The sequence below is a fragment of the Catharus ustulatus genome, chromosome 5, assembly GCF_009819885.2.
Source record: "Catharus ustulatus isolate bCatUst1 chromosome 5, bCatUst1.pri.v2, whole genome shotgun sequence".
NCBI classification, from domain to species: domain Eukaryota; kingdom Metazoa; phylum Chordata; class Aves; order Passeriformes; family Turdidae; genus Catharus; species Catharus ustulatus.
The window spans coordinates 53,003,178-53,023,649 of NC_046225.1; the positions used below are offsets into that span (position 1 = coordinate 53,003,178).

At 36.9% G+C, this 20,472-nt stretch overlaps 1 protein-coding gene across 1 annotated transcript in view; it reads right to left on the reverse strand.

The window, feature by feature from the left end:
- Positions 1–20,472, reverse strand: part of TBC1D1 (TBC1 domain family member 1) — a 99,724-nt gene that overhangs the window by 41,767 nt on the left and 37,485 nt on the right. The window contains 9 exon segments of the mRNA XM_033060353.2: positions 1,035–1,324; positions 2,377–2,463; positions 4,500–4,628; positions 7,626–7,736; positions 9,298–9,389; positions 10,805–10,937; positions 11,559–11,663; positions 12,757–12,846; positions 15,850–16,383. Of these exon segments, the coding sequence (XP_032916244.1) occupies positions 1,035–1,324; positions 2,377–2,463; positions 4,500–4,628; positions 7,626–7,736; positions 9,298–9,389; positions 10,805–10,937; positions 11,559–11,663; positions 12,757–12,846; positions 15,850–16,383 (1,571 nt within the window).

The window sequence follows — 20,472 nt, forward strand, 5'->3', positions numbered from 1 at the left end:
TACATGGACAAACCCTAACATAAATCACTAAGGAAATAAAAAAATATACTTAATTTCTAGCTGCATTCCTATAGTAAGATAATAACTGATTGAACAATCAGCTACAAGTTCCAGGGCAGCTCTTGTGAAGATAACAGACTATCAACAAGTCCTAAACTGCACTAAAAAAACATTCTACAGTACTTCAGAATTAAAAAGGTTCAAAAAAGGGACAAAAAGAGAACCCGGGTTATGCTTCCTTTCAAATACTGTAATTCTCCTTTTTTTCAGTGTCATCATCCATTTCAGGCATGTTCATTTACTGCCCTGCCTCCTGCAGGAAATGAATGGGCTGAAACACACAGATATTTCCTATTAATTTATGTAAATGAGCAGTTTGGGCAGTAAAACAGAAGCCTGTGGGTCAAAGTGTTTCAACAGTAATTGGAAAAAGCAGATAGAAGGAAGGGAGAGACTACCACAAAGTTAGGAGGGGACTAGAGATGCAGAGGCAGGCCTTTGAAGGAGGACAGCTTGAAGAATATTTATATTAAAGCAAATAGTAGTTTGTTTTTGTGAATAAAATCTAGATAGGCTCATTGAAAAGCTAGACGGGAGCCCCACCTCTACCAATAACTAGGCACCTTAAGACACTTTTGGGTGCTATTCCAAAGGTACATATGAAATCACCAACTAGTAAGGTTTTCAGGATCACAGAGGCTACTGAATTTTTCTCTGTAAATTGAAAACAACAAGTAGCATTTATTTATATCTCTCACAGATTAAAACAACAAAAATGTTTGTTTGGAAAAATATAAACGAATTGAGCAGTTTTGTGACACATACTGTAGAGCTACACATCTCATGTCTTCTATCTCCTGTGAAGCACACAGTGTTAAAGGTGTTTTTAAAAAGAATACCTACAAACCTCCAAGGAGTGACACACTGCTGCAACACATCCCTTATCCATTCAGAGAACATACCTGGTACGCAATTATCATCCCCAAATATGCCCTCAACAAACAAAATCACAGCCTGCTTTTAATAAGGCTTACTTTCTTTTGTGAGGAGTCTCTGTGCTCACTGAGTGATACCTCATAAGTTTTCTCTGAGGAACAGATGGTGATGTTTCAACGGGTCCCAGAGATTCCTGGCTCTCCGTCGGTAAATGACTCAGTGTGTTCGCTCTCCTCCGAAAGCTCTGCTGGGGTAACGCAACAGACTGCTCCAAAGAGGAAACCTCTGTGTCACTGCAGACATCATCCACTGATCCACTGGTCTTGACAGCATTTTCTGCAGGAAGCACAGGAAGTCTGTCTTTCTCCTTTTCACACAATGGTGGCTCCTAGCAGTGCAAGAAATGAGGATATCAATACATGGGCTTAGAATCCATCTTTGAGATTGCAGTATCATGTCGTTATTCACATCCCACAGACATCTGCTTCAAACACACACATTTTTATCAAGCTAGGTCAAATCCTTGTTATTCATCACTTAGGCCAACAAAGCAGTCTTTATTTTGCAGAGAAAATTTTGAGTAATTTTGAGAGTAATTGTATTTTACAGTATGTTGAATACAACTCAGAAGAAATAGGGGCAGGACAAAAGGGTGAGGTTTGGCTAACACTTAAAAAGGGTGGCATTGCAGAATGCTGTATCTTTAGCAACCCATCTAACCATATAATATTCCTCTTGTCTACCTGCAGACTCACATCAAGAACTTAAGCCTATGACTAGATGCCTGTTTCAATCCCAAGCCATGAATTTTCTTTATTCCTCACCTTGTATGTCTCCTGCAGAATCAGTGATTCTTTCAAAAACATAAGCAGAAAGAGCAGACCTTTGTTTACATGCCATTAGGAGCCCTGCAGGTGAGCAGGCATTACAGCAGAATCAACAGCTGTATATCTAAGCCTGCAGAATGCTATTTTGCCTCCAGGGAAGAAGACTGGCTTCTTGCATGCTGTTTGTTTGTATTGTTTTATACAGACTAAAAGCTTTCTGACCACACAAAGAGGGAAATTACTTCTTGTTTAAGTTTTATCATTTTTATGAATACAGTCCCACATTCATGGTATGAACTTTCAGGGCTAAAACCACTCAGATAAGGATCAGCAGCAAGGTTATTATGGTATTTGTTTTGCTGCACACTCTTGTAAAATTCAGATGATATTATATAATATTTTATTTCACATATACAAAATATATGTTATATACAGTACAAAGCATTTCTAATTCAATAGCACTTCTCTGCTTTATAACACAGGGAACAGAATGAAAAGCTTGAAAGCAACTTCAAACATTTAACATCAGACCATATTTCATACTTGCTTAGCTGTTTCAGGGAATATTTTTTGAAGTGTCTAATTACGTACAATTATTCCAGGCTTTACTTACTTTATTTGTGCTGCTTAAGGTACTGGACACAGAATTGTCCAAATCCACAGAACCAGACCTGTCCAGTGGACCTCTGGCTTTATTGCCCTGTAGAAATAAAGCACATCAGCAGTTAAGATTATGATAAATAGGGCACACCAAAGAGATTCAGGTAGCACAGTTCAGAGCAGTAATTTTCACAGACAGTATCAAATTTAATTTCCTGAAATGCCTAAAAATACCCTTTTTTTCCTATGGGAAACAGAAGCTTCATTCAGAATAGTCTCTGGCAACTTGAAGGATCCTGTAGAATTAAGGAATTCTCATGGGCAATGATGTGTTTTCCATGATATGCACATAATCACCTATTTCACATGCAGTAGAACTACTATTAAAGTACCTTCTATATTAGGTATTTACAAAGATAGAGAGAAATTAAAAGGATGTCTTTTACAAAGGACTAAACCCATATAAATTTAATACACAGGAAAACATTATTTCTGGTATTACCCTTTCAGTGCCTACAATCAGAAAGAATAAATATTTCTGCAGAATCTGTGAACAATATTTTTGTGTCATTTGTTTAAGTAATGTTTTTGTGTAACCAAGAAAAATATATGATGAATTCTGATGTGCTAACATAATTATGGAACTTCTATCTTCCTAACCTTAAATCATATAATTATTTAATGTTCTGAAGTTAAAGCTCATGTTCTCTTTGAAGTTTTACTCCAGCTAAAATATAAAATGTTGTCATTATTCACAACAGTGACTATCTCTCTTTGAAGTTCAGCCAAAATCTGTGGCTTCAGAGTTAATCAAAATCAAGAGTTTCCATCAAAACAGTAATGCCAATGAAAATGCAACCAATGTACAGCTATGCTTATATGAAAGCAGCTTATGCCAGTCAGGAGAAATGAAAGAAAATTAGATCAGTACTACAGCTAATGTAACAACACTAACATTATGTTTCATATCCTGAGAATAGCTGCAGAAGGATTTTATAGGGGTGAATTCCAGAAATGCTGTCTGGGAAGTAACAAGAAGACATACGTCTCTCTGTGAACAACAGTAACAGGAAAACCATGCTTTTGTTACCATTTGCCTTAAGAGAATGGGCTGGATATGATCTCGGAAACAGGCTTTGAAAACCCAGTTTTGTCACTACCAGTCGCTTGTCTATGAACTAATAAATTGCACTAGTTATTGCTTCAATGTAACTTTTTGCTGACTACAAATGAGAATGCCCTATTTCTGTTCCTGAATATTTGTTGTTTGGCATTCTGTAACAATTCTTTTGTTTAAAGGAAGAAGGTTTGATTTTTTAAAATCCTTTGTCAAGCAAAAGTTCTTAAAAGCCTCCTCCTATTTTCCTCAGACTTTTCTCATGAGGTACAAAATGAAGTGTATTTGAACGAGAAGACACTCAATGGATTTAAATTGTTATTAAACTTGACATCTGATTTAATTTCAAACTGCAGCTGTTCACTTTCAGCAGCTAATATCAGTGATCTGTTCATGATAAACATTTTCACAGAATCACAGAATTAACTAGGTTGGAAAAGAATCACTATCACACAGAAGCTCAAGTTTTTTCCATTAATCAGTATTTCCAGACACTGTCTACAGAGAATTTTACTAGATGCCTTCATGTTTTTAGTGCCATTCTTTACATTCCTCATCTTCAAATAATCTACAGGATTTAAAAGTTCAGGCATCACGCCATCAGTTCTGTGTCACTAATAAACATCTCATTAGAAATGCTTAGTCAGCTCCTCAGTAGTTTCCTTCTCCATAAAGAGGTGAACAATTATAATTACTGTTTTAATTTTCTAAATCCAAAAGAGAAACAAACCAATTGTTGCTTTTCATAAGTCCTCACACTTGCTTCATATTAATTTTCTGAAATGCCTATATACACACATTCTTATCTAGGAATTATTTCACTTCATCCAAGACTTGGTATTCTCTCTACCAAAGCTCTGGTTTTTTGTCTTCTAAAATGTACAGTCAAATATTTTTGTCTGTATTTTGTGATTTTAATAACCTTTGGGCTACAGCCTAGAATGATAAGTAAGACTCTTCTATCAAATAAACAAAGCAATGACGTTATGTTCAAAGACGATAAACATGAAGATACTTACACGTGATAAAATACTTTCAAAAGATTCTGTAAGAGACCGTTTTGCTTTGTTCTTTAACATGTCTAATCTGAATCTTGAAGCACTGCTGGACACTTCATTTACAGCATTCTCAGCAGGAGGTTGTGAAGCCTGCAAGTGTATAAAAACAGAAATGGAAATACTCAACAGCATGGAGAAAATCTCAGTGAACAGTTTGAAGACTTCTATAACCTGAATCAATAGTTTTTCCGGGTGTCCTCAATTTGTCATGCCTTTTTCTCTAGTGATACTTGTACTGAAGTCTAACAAACTATCCTAAAATAAGGACAGAAAATCTCTTACAGGAAACATGTTGAGCGAACAAGCATGTTCAGAAGAATTGCTGTTTTAATACAGATTTACAGCTCTGTTGACAAATTTTCATTTGCACCAACGTAGAATTGTACAAATTCTAAATGTTGAAGTGTAACAGATTAGAGATTTCTCATGGATTTCCTTTTCTTCAACCAAGAAATTAATCAAAATCTCATCATTAACAGAAACTCTCAACTTTCTCCATTATAGTAAAATGGGTCTTTCTAAGGGCCAGGAAGATGTATAACAATCTAATTCTTCTATATATTTCATTAGAAGAAATATTTCCACCTTAAAGCTAACAGTCAGATGAGAGTTCTGCTTCTTAAATAAGTATTTCAGTCCATTTTTAGTGCTGGTGAACACTAATACAGCAAACATAAAAATGATACTATGATGCAGATATTACTATCCAAATCCAGTATCTGGAGTAGAAACCAGAGCTCAGTTTTCAACGCTGTTTTGGGAGATTTGTCTTGAAGGTGACAGGCACCATAGCCTTCCCTACTTGTCCCTAAATTCAGCAATCTGAATGCTTGGTCTGTGCAATTACTAGTACTGGGAAGCTGAATGACATATTATAACCATCATCAAATTGTCCTGCCTAGATGTAATTTTAAAGCATCCTATTTCCAGTATGAAAGTATTTCTCCTGTATTTTGTTTTTACCTTCTGTCCTGGTTATGCCAGGATAAGGTTAATTTTTGCAGTAGTCAGGAGGGGGCATGGCCAGAACCTGAAGGATATTTTATACCATCTGTCATTTCTGGAGATAGGGGGAAAAGGTCTCTTTTCAGAGGGAAGAGGCTCCTTCCAGTCAAATAAATGTGTCAGCAGGGAGCCTTCCAGTACTGTCTATCACTGGGGGGTGGATTCTGTGTGAATAATTTATTTTCTTGTACCCTCTGTGACTAGTATTTTTGTTATTACTGGTCATTTTCTTACCTCATTGCTGTTTCCAGTAAATTGTTCTTATCTCATGCTGTGATCTTTGCATTTTGTGCCTTCAACTGTCCTCTCCATCCCACTGCAGTAGGTGTCTGGCTTGGAGAGTCATGGTAGGGGCACTGAATGGACAGTACCATTCCTAAACCACGTCACCTTCCCTCACCTTATTCTCCAAGGGTAAATCAGATGCTGTTTGCTATTACATTCTTATGAAAGGACACTTACTTTGAAGTGTTTTTGCTGAACAAGATCCATGCACTAGTATCACATTTCATCTTTTTTCTCCCCTGATTTAAATGTATTTTTTTAAAAAGGCAATGAAAAGTATGAAAGTGAATATGCAGAACAGAAGGGAACAGGGACATTGGGGTGTCATGGGTTAATGATTGCTGAGACAAATAACAGAGTATGTGTTCAAAGGTATCTGCTATTACAAGGCCTGGAGATAAATGATCCAAGCAAATATAAAATATTATGCTGAGACAAATGATAGACTGAGGGGAAGTCAGTTCTCTTCTTAGAACACTGGCATCTTTGCAAGTGTCAGATTAACCAATTTGGTTTCAGGAACTGAGCAAACAGATGGCAGGCAGGCCAAATAAATTTTCAAATAATTCAAGACATACTAAGATCTTATCTCGCTTTGTATATCCCTATTTCCAAGCTGTTTGTGACTGACAACTATTTGACCATCAGTTAGCACTACACCAAATAAAAATATTTCATGTATGATGACAAAGGACCTTAGGCAATGTTTCTTCCTCTTATCCCACAACTGAAATGTTTTTTTCTTAAAAGCATATTTCTGGTGAGGTGCCCAAGAAAATAAATCAGAGAATGAAATATGCCATTTTCTTTCTGTTTACTCAGGGAGGTCAATAATTAGCTAGTAAGCCATAAAAGGAGAAGAGATTAACAAAGTGAAAATACAGTAAAGGAAGATTTGCTATTACTTCCCTAATTTGTTCACAGGTCTAATTGCTCTCCATATGTTCATATGCTAGTTTATATCACAAATGGCTGACAGCAATCATCACACTGGAATTACCAACCAACAGTAGAGGGACAGTCAAGACTTTTTAAGAGGGTCTAAATAATAGCAACTGAATGTTTCCAGAGAATGGATGGAATCCTTTTTTAAACAGTAACCTCCTTGAGTTGTCTCAAGGTAGCTGCTCACAAACCAAGGCATCCAAAATCCCTAATCCCTCTGGAAAAATCTGAGTGTGCTGTATAAATAGCCAGTTAAACAGCACTGATGGAACCTCATAGAGAATAAAAGGTAGCTCATCTCTTTGGACTTGGATGAGAGTCTCTGCTGCTGTTTCTGCAGCAGTCCTCCTCCTCTTAATGCCACTTCAAATGGTCGTTTGCACACAAGAAATAACTTTCAGTCTTGGGTAAATATAATTGGCTTTATCAATGATCAAATCCAATGTGCTGTCATTACACTGACTCAACACTGACAGTAAGATGACAAATGCCACAGATCAGCTGAGAGCAATCACAACTTCATTATATATTGAATATATAATTATATATCTCACATATATTGAATTTTCATTGCAGTGAGAACAAAGAAACAATATAGTAGTCTGCCTTGTTTGGACCTCTGTCTCCTAGGCCTGAAATCAGACTGTACCAGGGACCTCAAAATCAGAGATAGCTGTTTTGGCACATGACAATAGTTTATGAACCGTAAGTAAACCCAATATTCACCACTGTTTCTACATTGAAGTTTCAAATTGCAAGTGATGGAAATTTGCCTTTGGAAAGATATAAAAATCAACGGAAAATTTTTTCCTGGCTTCTCCTTACATGAACTAAAGTTGAATGATTACTTACCTGTTTTGCTTCTCCAACATGAACGTGGTCCTTCTGTTTTTCTTCATACATGTTTCTCAGAAGAGAGATAACCAGCTCATTCTCTTTTTGTTCATTTCGTGGTCTTAATTTCTGTAATTGAAAACACAAGGACAGTAATTATACATTTGTGTAACAGTTAGCAAATATTTATTCTTTTCATTTGTCACTGTAATAAATCATCAATGCAGGAACAAGTTTAGTGTGTTAATGCTACTACTCTAGTCCACCAGAGGTCACCAGTGTTCCAGGCAAAGCACCAATACAGGACAAAAACACTTGACCTCACTTCATACACGACAGAGTTTACACCTACGACAGAGGACAACTGTACAGATATCAAACTGCCACAAGAAAATAAAGGCTTTAAAAATATTTTTGCCAATTTTCTTTTCATATAAAGAAAACTGAACCACTGTAGTTCTGAGTTTGCAGCACACATAGAGTACTGTCCTAGAGATAGGATTCACTATGCTTCTAGAAATCTTTCCCATTGCACATTTAGTTTGTGGAAAATGACATGTTTTACATGTTTTTTATAAACTAGTGCAAAAAGTGAACATATTTATCTGTGCTGCATTTTATTTAGATCTGAATTACTGTAAGAGAAGATATTAATTTATTGAAGAATTTAATCCCAGAAACTTTACTTTTGAAAAACATATGCTGCCTTAAGCCTATTGATATAATGCAGAGGATACAGTATGAGTTAATGCCAAGGTAGCACATTAGATTAATAAAAGTTCCACAGGAAGACAGTGACCTAAAAATGCAAATCATGGTAACAATACATGGATCTGCAAGAATGCAACATTCCAGGCTGTTCAACTGAAAAAGTTAGCTGAGAAAGATGGGCAGGAGATTCGTACTTTACCCTTAGTTTTACCAAGTTAATCGTTTGCAGACCCTCACCAGAAGCTATTAACAGTTTCCTGTGACTACTAAAAGCTTTAGACTGTGTGCAGAACACTAAAAGGCACCAGTGCTGCTAGCTGCCTTATGCTAAGAAATTACTTAGCTCATGGAATTAGTCCTACAGAATAACTTCCAAATTTGGTATTGAGTGATAAATTCCCACATGGAAACACACAAAGAAACTGAAATGACTCAAGAGAGGAAGGAAACTTTACTTTTTTAAAAGTCTGAAATTTCTTAATCTTCAACAGTGTGTCAATCCCAGTGACATTTCCTACAAAGTACATCATCTGTTTTAAATCCAGCTATGTTTTCCTCTGTCCTAAAATAGATTAAGAAGGTAGAAAGTTTAACTTCTTTAATTTGTTTGACAAGAATTAAGACTTAGAATAAATTTTAGGCAATAAATTTTATGATCTGGGAATAATACAGCAATTTGTTTTGATTATTGCCTTCACCCACAAAAAATGTGTTCAGTTTTACTCAGTGACAGGACAACATCTTTGTGGAAAGCAAGGAGTATTAGGGGAAGAAAAATGAGTAAAATAGTAATTTTCATCAAAAGATAATTTTTAACAGCTCTAGAAAAACAACTGAAATTAAAGCACACGCTGGTTAACAGTCTATTAAGCAAAAATAATGAATTATTCACAAAAAATGAAAATAACTTCTGTGTTTTACACAGATGTTAGCAAAAAAAAAAAAACTGCATTAAAATCTTGTAGGAAACAAAACTTACCTGAACCTCTTCAAAAACAGAGGCCTGTTCCTGGTTGTTTAGTGTGGTTAGATGCTTTTGTAGTTCTAGTTTAGTCTTAGAAGGGTGCAACCCTACCAAGACGAACGAAAAAGAAAAAATTACAGGGTCAAATTTTTCAGAATTAATCAATCACATAAATATGCTTAAGCTAAAGTGTGTCAAATATATGAGTTGGCTCATTCCACAGTTTCATAAGAGGGCATTAGAAAGAACTCCAGGTTAATTTAAAGCTACCACTAAACTCATGTCTTTAAAATGAGGGACATGAACTCTGCAATGAAAGAGATTTACTGAGCACAGACCAGGATTATACTCTTAGCTGAAGATTCCATTATCACACAAGATAAAATAAACCCACAATCTACTGCATTTTAGCAGACTGTTTTGTTGGTGTTTTGTGCAGTGCCGCTTGGATTTTATTTATGGTATAAATAGAATTCCCTTTCATTTTCTCCAACTTCTATTCTGCAGGCCTTCTGAAAACAACTAAATTTATTGTTTTTTAGTGAAGGTCTTACTTTGCCTCTTGATGAAAAAAACATTTATTGAAACTCTAAAGCAGACTACCCTTTCATTCAGATTATGTTTGCTATTCTCATCCTGGATTAAATTCCTTTCCTCTATTTTCTGTGGAAAAACAGCACACCATCAACAGTACTGTGCACTTCAGTTTCTGATCATGGAATACCTCCTTCAGAAGCAGGTAAGATTAACAAGAAGGCATGATTGAAGGCATTAAGGAACATTTGCCTTTAAGAAACTTCCCAAAAATCACAGCTAGCTGAAAACCAAAATAGAGTGAAAGTAGTTTTGGAAGTTCTCCAGTCTCATCAAATTAACACTGGGCAGGTTTTAGTCCAACAAGCCACTGTCACGTGATCTGACAAGCTGCTGTTGCTCTTTATTCACCCCAAACATCACTTCAATGAACAAAATCTAACTGTGAAATTTGCTGAAATGTAAAGAGGTTTTTTATGTCTTGAACTTCTGTTCTGGGCAACAACTACAATTCTAATTTCTGCATTTTCATGAAGGAGCATAGATCAAAATCACAAACACACATATCAAAAGCATACTGTTCAGTTCCTGCTTACTGATAGCATAATGCCAGTTTCTGAGTGGATTCAATAGGATAGCAGGTCATAGCTATTGCTGCATCTATCCTTCAGAGGTTCCTTATCTACAGTCTTCTGCATTTACAGGGCTAATTGAGCCAAACAAGCTGCAACTCACTAATGTTTACATTTGTAAATAGTTTTCAAAAGTTCAACTAAAACACAATAAAGGAGCTTAACTCTTGTTAGAAATTTCTGATTACTTTACAGAAAACCTGACACTACAGTCCTCTACATAAAAGTACTGGCTTTCAACTTTCCACCCAAGTCCCAAGCTCTTTTTAAGCTCTAATTTCCTTAGAATTTCACATACTGTCCCACAATGAAACTACCAGAAAAAATATTCAACCAGAAAATTCCTTAAACCTCACCTTCTATCTTTTCACAGAGTTTATGCAGACTTTGCATAGGACACCCTTCACAGAGCTGGGGCTGTGCCTTGGAAGTTTGTTGCACAGCAGCCACAGTGAAAGCCTGTTTCAGTGTCATCATGATTTCATCAACCTGAAAAGAATGCCATGCAAAAGAACAGAATTTCACTCTTCCACTGTTTTCCTTAACACAAACACAACAGACTTTTAGAATGATATTGCCTCTTGCTTGAGAATGTGCTTACGATTAAAAAGACAAGCTGTTCCTATGTTGATTCTGTGCACAAACACACAAGCATGATAAAACTCATCACGAACTCATGTCTCTTCCAGACCACCCAATTTTATTGCTGTGGTCTAATGAAAGATCCCACCCTCTATCTCAAAATACTTTCTTGTCTATGATAAAAAAGCTTACTGCAGTTGTGATACACTGGCCTTACTTAGAGCACAGGAGTGTAGTCCTGATTTTCAGAACAGGTGCCCTAAGAGAAAACTCTCCCCAAAAAAGAGGCATAAGGTCTAGTTAAGTTTGTGAAATGAAAGGAAGATTTTGTGGATTTTAAAGAGGATTTTAACTTCTGCCCTCAAAACAAATTAAAAGGTATCTTGCAGACTGCTATATTAGTCAAGTTTTTAAAATACTTGTATTTCTGAGTGGAGAAGGATTTGAAGACATTAAGCAAAATAAAGAGCATGGAGCAATGGAAGACTTTTAGGGCCTAATATTCTATTTGGTTATTCTTTCACTTACCAGTGCTTCATCTGTACACTGAAACACATAGCAAACAAAGTGGAAGCCTCCATTTCCTGAAGACTCTCTGCAGATGAACCCAAAGTGATCCACATGTCTAATTCCCTAGCAAAGAAACAACAACAATGAAACACTCATATCTACTTTCAATGTTTTGTACCTGTATTTCTTCCAGGAAGAAAAGAGCACAATAACATTACGTATAGGTCACTTATCTCTGTTACAGCTACATTGAAGACATCTGGCCATTACAATTCTGTCCCATTACAGAATGTTCATGAATCTTTTGAATTTCAATTAAGTCAGACATTGTTTGTTTTTTTGTTTTGTTTTTAATGGATGAAGTACAAAAGATCCATATAGCAAACCCAGAGATTAATAAATTCTGTTCTAAATGTATTTTACTCTGGAAGTTCAGAATATGTGCCTGTATGTTAAGTGATGAAAGCTATTGTCATCAAATTAAAAACCAAAGTAATTTATGGAAAACAAAACACACAAAACAAACAAAAAAAACCCCCAGGCAGAAGGACAGAGAAGCAAACTCTGTGGCACAAGGACATGGATTAGTAGTGAATGAGGAGGCTCTGGCACATGCCTGCCTTCATACATTGCATATACTACCTCTGCATGGCAGAGCACTGTCCTTGTTTAAATACATGCAATTTATATCCTTGAAAAGAACATACCTTTAACCATTTTTCAGATAACTCTTACATATAATTTTTTTCCTTTCATTCTCACTTCTTGAAAAATGTGGCTCAGAGATCCCAAGATTTGCACAACTGTGAATCATGCTCACTTGCAATCTCAAACAAGAGTACAGTAATTTCACGTTACAAGCTGCACCTGATTATAAGCCACACGTCTGGGTTTGGACCAAAATTTTACTCAAAACGGTGCAGCTTATAATCGTGAAATTACTGTATGTTCCTGACCAGTTTGCTCCTTCTAGCTAATATTATGTATCTACTGCACACAGAAGTGAGTCTTTACTCAAAAATCACAATGCAAAGCATGAAAGAAGAATGATGGTCTTATAAAATTACTTATTAATCAGCAGCTTTTCAACAGCAATCACTGAAACTATTGAGAGAATCCATGTGGAGCGCAAGGGGAGAGGATTACATGAACATTCACAAGTAGAGAATATTTAAACAATAAAAAAAAAGAGAAAGAGAATACACTACAATCTTACCTGAGAACAAAAGGATATTTCTTTAAAGCTTTTCTCAATTGCAACTTTTTTTGTGTCAGGACTGATAAGGTAAACTTCAGACTGGCCAATCTAAAAAGAGCAAAATAAATTGCAAGGGGCTAACAAGTACATTACACTTCTTTTTGTCCCACTATAAAAATGCTCCCCGAATACAAATCTCAATTTTTTTTCCTACCTATATATTTATACCAGTTAGCATATTACTATCAAAGAACACTGAAACAACACTAACTTGGCATTGAGAGCTCTGCACATTATGGTACTGAGGTTTAACAAGGCAAGAAATTGAAAATGTTTGAACAGATGAGAGCAATGTTGTATCACAACTAACCCACTTCCCACTGAGAGAAATATACTCATGTCCCTTTTCCTTTTATCTGCAGTCTTGGAATGCACCACAGTCACAGAAGCTACTTAATGAGATTACCCTAAAATTTAAATCCAAGTGTATGCCTCTTCCTATATTCTACCTAATAAATTTTAGGAGTTTTATTTATTTATGGCACACATAACATTTAATTTAAAGCACTTAACTCAAAACCTATACAAATGAATTTACTGAAGTATATTTTCTAATCTAATTTAATCTGTAGGCCATTTGTTCAGTCAAAAGACAATGCTAAGTATTGATGGGCAAAGGGCATTTTTAAGGTGAAACTGTTGTTTTCATTTTTTCAGCTTCCAGCAACATCTTTGTTGCCAGAAAAAGACAGTAACAGAAAAATTTAAATTCCTTATATTTTCTAGCACATCAGAGACTGCCAAAAACAAGTCTTGTATCAGATTTTATTAAGGCAGGTTGAATTTGGATCCACCTGACTTAAGAGAAACCTGCTTCAATCACTACCAAATCCCAAAAGATGCACATAAAAACATCAGCAGCACTAATATAACCATACTTTCTTAAGAAAGGGGGAAGGGACAAATCCTGTGTTTGAATAGATCAAGTCAGATGTGCCACCTCTGTATGTCTAAAAATGGTCCTGTGCATTCACCTTCCACCTCTTCTTTCACTTCAACTAGTCACAATGGCTTTCCCCAGATGCCTGCTGGTTTCCTTGTATTGTCCCTGCGGCTGATCTTGCCTCTGTTCGTGGGGCTGTTCCTTCCAACACCTACTCAGCAGCCTCCTGATTGCTGCTGTCTTCCCCACCCTGCAGCAAGAGGCTCCTTCTTATTGCTCAGCCCCATATCATTCTTCCACATTTGGCCCCTAGGCAGTAGTGATCATTTGAAGTCAAATGAACAAGGGGAAAAACCCAAACCAGTGAACCTCTTCTCACTCACCCCCAATATACAGTCAGAGGAAAAACCTAAAAATACTCCCTACTCCCCGCCAAACCCTAAGAAATTGGCTAGGAAAGCAGTTCTTCAGGAAGATACATGAAAATCAGGACTGTTTGAATCAACTGAGGAGAGCTGGCAGACAACTAATCTGAATATTTTTCACACCTCATGCATCAACCAATCTTTACTTCAGTCCTGGGGAAAATCTAAGCAACTGAGAATATACCAACCATTTTTTTTCCTCTGGATATTAAGTTACTTGTAAGCATTTCATATGTAGCCACACACAAACTGATGAAACCTGAGCATGCCATCTGCATTCCCTGATTCAGAACCTGCTAAACACAGGGGACAGGTAACCAACAAACTCAGCTCTGCCATGAGCTGCTGCCTGTGGATACTGAAGGCACAAACTAGAGTTACTTCACTTCCCTATATTCAGCTGAATTTAGACTGGTTGAATACAAAAAGAATACAGCTGCGCATATTAAACAATATTTTCCCAGGCAAAAAGCAACCCAAGACACAAAGCCAGATCAGCAAAGCCTCACAATTCAGAAATGTGCCTGCCAGCAGGTGACTGACACTATATTCAGGCTGAAGCTGCAGGTGTCTTTGAGAACTGTTGCGTCTACTTAATATAAATTAAAAATACACTCACTGGACCTACCCAGCCCAACTATAATCTCCCTATTTCCACAATATGTGCCATGAATCAATAATGGAGTCATGATTTATTTAAAATTAGGCATTACTATTGCAAAGGGTACCTCTATTTTCTATGTGAAATACATGCTCAAGAGAACAACGTGAACATGGCTTTCTTTCTAGGGAAGAAATATCTCTCCATCTTCTTGCACTCCCTGATGCCAGCCTGCCACAATCAAACAGAAGCTTTAATTCAGGTATAGCTGACTGCAACATCCTCTGCATGCTACTTTTTAAAGATATAAAACAGTGGCAATCCTTCTTAAGGATTCTCTTTCCCTGCTTTAAAAAAACTGCTATAATGGCACACACTCCATTACTGGCCTTAAGAACAGCCAGCTCCAAAAGCAGCTGACAGATCCAAGATGACCTTAGGAGAGTCAGTCTTTGCAGTATCAGCTCCAGGTTTATATTATGCTCAGAAGACACAAGTTAAGTATAATATGTTACATAGCTTATCTATCATGAGGATTTTAAGAGGAGCAAATACCACATTCCATACTTGCTTCTCAGTTCTTGGAAAATAGTTTTGCTGCTCATCTATCAAGGCAAGGGCATTGCTTGCCACACCAAAGCAAGGCAGGAGTGGAGTAGTGTAGGAAGCTATTACACTTCTACTCCATCATTACACAGACATGTTGGCAGCAGAAGCAATCAATTACGGTGCTTATCATGGCAAAAAGTCTACTAGCTCTCAGTCATGGTTTGGTCCTTCTGCTCTAGCTACAGGTAATTTATTTCTGCTGCTACTAGCTAGTCTAAGTGTACATACCATCCGGCAATTGCACAACTACCGACTAGCTTGCAGTAACTTTCTAAAAACTTTCTTTAGAAACCCAAGGTTTCAGGTAGTATTGTTTTAAACTATTTAATATAAACTTATTTAGAATATGTAAACCAATTTGCACTAACAAGTAACAGTCTCCAGAGAAAAAGGCAAGTTTAAGTTAAGCTTTGGTAATTGCAATTAAGTTATCAAAGAAGTAACTGCCATCTGTCAGAACATCTGCTTTGGTGTCTGCCACTCCAAACTCCAAGATGTGAAAACGCCACCAGAAGCCACAAATCTTGCTTTACCGTAAACAACATAGTCCGGTTTTCTGCAATGTCAGTTGGCTGCACAACACTGTGTCCATAGATGAGTTGACTTTTTAGGTTCAGTGAAATTGCATCTTCTTCAAAAGACCTGACAAAGCTGTTACTCCTAAGGCTTCCCTCTTGGAAATCCTTCTTAAAAGCAAAGGAACGAAGTCCAGGTTGAGAAAAAGATTTCCTAATTGGCCTTTTTTCCTCCTCTTCATTGACCGAGGGCTGGAATACAGACCGCAATTTGCTGCCGAAAGAGAAGCCTCCAAAGTTGTTGGCAGTTTCATGCTGTTGCGATGATGAGTTGAAATCTGGATTTTTTGTACAACTTGCATGGTTAAATTTCTCAATGCATTCATCTATGAGTGCTGGAGGTGCATTTTTATGTGCTACTGTTACCCGTCCACAGAACAGCACCTCAAACTTTTTGGCAAAAGGGTCTTCGACATCTGAGAGATTATTCTGAAACTCTTCTTGACGGGCAATTTTTCCAGCTTGCCGAATAGAGCTTATAATCTCAGGCACCTACAGGAGGGGAAAAAAATACACATTAGCATCGGGTACTTTATGTCAAACAAATTGCAAAATTAAGAGACTCCCTGTTGTGATTTTCCTGGAAGGATACTTTGATTTAATTTCAAAAACAAAAGACCACTTGAAGTGATCTTGTATTATTCAACAGACACATTATAGCAGTTAAACAACATTGAGAAGAGGAATTTCTCATTTGTCTCCTTGCCAGGAGCTCACCACCATCAACACTTTGTCATGAACAATGTGCTTTGTCCCTTGTAATGCTCTTCGTCTTCAGTAAAACTTTTGCCTCTGAAGCAACCAGTATAATGTGACAAATTCCAACTCAAAATGAAAGACAGAAGTACTTCAGAAAGCATACAAGAAGCCAAGGACTAATTAATTGGTAAAGTTATTTAATCTCCGTTATTTTTCACTCCCTTCTCTTACTCAAACACTCATGTCATGTAGGTAAATGATTCTCTTGCAAATTTGCTTTGCCCTTCATAATAGCATATTACATTGTTATGGCAGTTTGGTGGGCATTAAAAAATGAAAATAGCTGTATTTTTTAATAACTATATTCATTATTTTAGATGTTCATTTTTATTCTACTATCCTAGATGACACTCTTCATTAATACTACCTCACATACAGTATGATTTGCAGGGCATCTGTGAGACAACAGTCTGCTACAGATCACAGATGCTGTAATTAGAACCCAAACTGCCATGTGACACATTTTGAGCGACAGTAAACGGTCCCAGTGGCTGATATGGTTAGACAGTAGTGATATGCATATGCCCTCTGCTAAGCTGCTGTGAGGCCAATGCTTGGTTACATCACACTGCTTGGACTGACCCAGGAGATTAAGGTTCTTCTGCAGTCTGTGCTGCTCCTACTGCATGAAAAATGTGAGGCCACCACTTATGATTACAATTGCTAATTCTGCCAGCTTTTTTTACCAAAGTTACCTGAAAAAAAATCCATGCAAAGTGTGCTAATTTCCTGACAAAACAAATTTCCCCTGTCAATCAACAACTGGAACTCACTTTACTTACAAGTATTTGGTTGCAGATAGTACAGAAAGAATTCCGGGAGCAGCAGACTAAAATAGCAGCCCAGAAGAACCACCTCCCCTATGAGAAAAGGCATCCCTAAACCTAGAGAATATTTTGGAGACCTGGCCTCTAGATTTTTTCAGACATTTTTATGGTTATTTATTGCTTAATCATAACGCAGTAATGCGCATAAACCAACTGAGGAAACAGCAAAGAACTTTGAGGGAAAAACAAATTTGAACAGTGAAAATTGAATGAATATTCTGGGTGCTCATAAAGACCTCAATAGGATTCCTTTCATAGACAAGGAAACAAAGATGAAGATATGGATAGGTAGGTAGGGAGGTAGGTAGGTAGATAGATACAGATAGAGAGATATTCACACACATATAGCTAGTGGATTTAAAACAGTAAGTAACACATTACAAAACAGGAACTCAGGAAGCATTACTTCACCCTTTGGTGCAAAGCATGAGTCACCAGCTAATCATTCAGCAAAGACAATAGGGAAGAATGGGCAAGAAAACCAGGGTCAAGAATTTGTAAGTCCATTCTCTGATATGTCACAAACCAGTCAGAAAGCCTTGGGCTTAGTTTTGTGCCTAATTTCTTAATCATACACAAGAAGATTAAGGGTATAACAAATCTTTAGTACCTCAAACAATACACATTTGCTCTACAGTGAGCTTAAGGTCTACCTCAGTTTTATTTACTCAACACTCCTTCGAAGAAACAATTTTGAGTGGCATAACATATAAGAACTAGAGTAAAACACAAAGCTTCATTCTACCCACATTTGAAGCTGCAATTGCTTTAGCAATTTTTAATAAACATGTTTTACTCTTGTGGGAGTGTCTGTACTCACAAGCCATAGGCAATTTTACTACTGAGCTGCACAGGATACATGCAGAGACCAGAAAATCCACCTCCAGTTTTCTTAGGCTGCAGAGGCATCAGCAAAGGACTGAGGCATTTTCTGAACTCTGCTTGCTTTGGTAAAGCCAGGAACATCAGCTCTCACCCATACAAAGAGAGCCACTATCTCAACCCCAGCTAAGCTCCCCCAGCAACACACACAGTCAATAACTATAAGGATAATTTCCAGTAGTGCAGGTGCTGCAAGGGTTACAGCTGAGCTAAAGCCATTAGGGATCCAGCACATACATGCAGTTACATGAATTTAACTTCTTCAATGTTTTTTGTTATCAAATACCTTGGACATTGACAAAACAGCTATTCAACAGTGGGTATACTTTATATACAGACAGTGGTTAGGAAAAGACACTACATCACACAGAAGGACTTTGCAGTAGTTAATAAACTTTGTGTCTGATGAGACCCAGCAGGCCTGTTGATGAAAAATCAAGGGGAGTATTTATTTATTTATTTTCACACATGCTAGGGCTTGAATCACGTCATTGATAAGTAACAGCTGGCTTCCGTGCTACACTTGCTAAAAAACACAGACTCTTCTGTTCCCACTTACAGATCTAAAAAAATTCCACCCTGCTAATAAAATTTTATTACTTATGATTAGGCAATTGATGCAGCAGCAGCAGCAAATCACCACTTCACTTTCCTGTGATGCTTACATACGTTAAACATTTATCTATTTTTATTAGTAAAGACAAGATCTATGATGAATGAAAAAAAACAACTTATTTCCCTGGAACTGCTCTTTGCCTGATCAAGATTTGTGCTCTTTTTATCTACCTGTACCACTCCAGACTTTTTATGTAAGTATGGAAAATCCACTTGCTGTCTGTATCCCTTGACACTAGTGCTGCAAGTAAACAGATGTGGACATTGAATAAACAAACATGAAGTAAACAGTAATTAAAAATAAATATAATTATTTCAGGTTATAGGCTCTATCTTGGCAAATGTTTTTCAACCACAGATGAAACACTTCCAGATTAAGCAGCATATTAAGCAGCATGCCACTGGGTGATTGGTAACCACATCTCTTGCAAACCTCCAAAAATTAATTAGGATGTAAAGAGAATCAGATTTTATGGCTCTTCAGTTTGTATCACAATGCAGTATAGACGAAGTTGCTCCTGAAGTTAATGTTATATGTCTTTTAAAAGTTGTGGGCTCTTCATGAACATAAGAATTTTTTTTTTTTAATTGCGAAAGTGGCCACAAGCTGGTAGAGGTTGCTCAAGAGTCTCCATCCTTGTGGATATACAAACTATGACTGGACATGGGCTGAGCAGCCTACTCTAGGTGACCCTGCTTTGAGCAGGGGGCTGAACTAGAAGACCTCCTGACAGGCCACCCTATGTCACCTTACCAGCTGCTTTTATACATACCTATTGGTAATTGTACCTACTAATATGAACTTGCTAGGAATTGGTGGAAGATTGCTGCACACAGATTTCTTCATCCCATGCAAATCCTCTTTTTTAGTATACTTCTTAGGTGTTTTCTGACTTGTTTTTTAATATAAATATACAATTAGTGGATAAAGATTCTTTCTGTAATCAGAAAAAACACTGCTACTGACCTAAAATTATTTCCCTAAAACCACAAAACTATGTGCAGACCATCAGTGTAAGCAACACTGAACCTTTACCAAACACAGAACATTATCTTCTTAATTACTTCAGGCCAAACAAGCCTGCTAAACAAAGACACAACTGAAACGTTCTAGGGAAAAGGTTTTGTGTTTAGAGTGTCTGAATTACATACAGAAAAAGATCACGTATCTATAACCATTAAAAACAACACTGGACTTGTGGGTTTTTTTAAAGTGTACAACATTACTTCTGCTATAATGAGAATGTTTACTTTGCAGAGACAAAGCAGGGAACTGAAATGCTGAGTATTCTTGGGAGACTTGGCTTGTGGGTATTCAACCAAAATACAAACCATCACCTAGGACTTCATAGCGCATGTTACTCAGTTACAAGACAAATAGCCTACAGCTTCTATACCATGCATCAAATCATGCAAGAGGCAGTAATTTTTAAGAATGCTGCATGTGGAGAACAAAGAACAGCTCTTTCCCCTCACATAAATTGCAGTTGCATTTTAA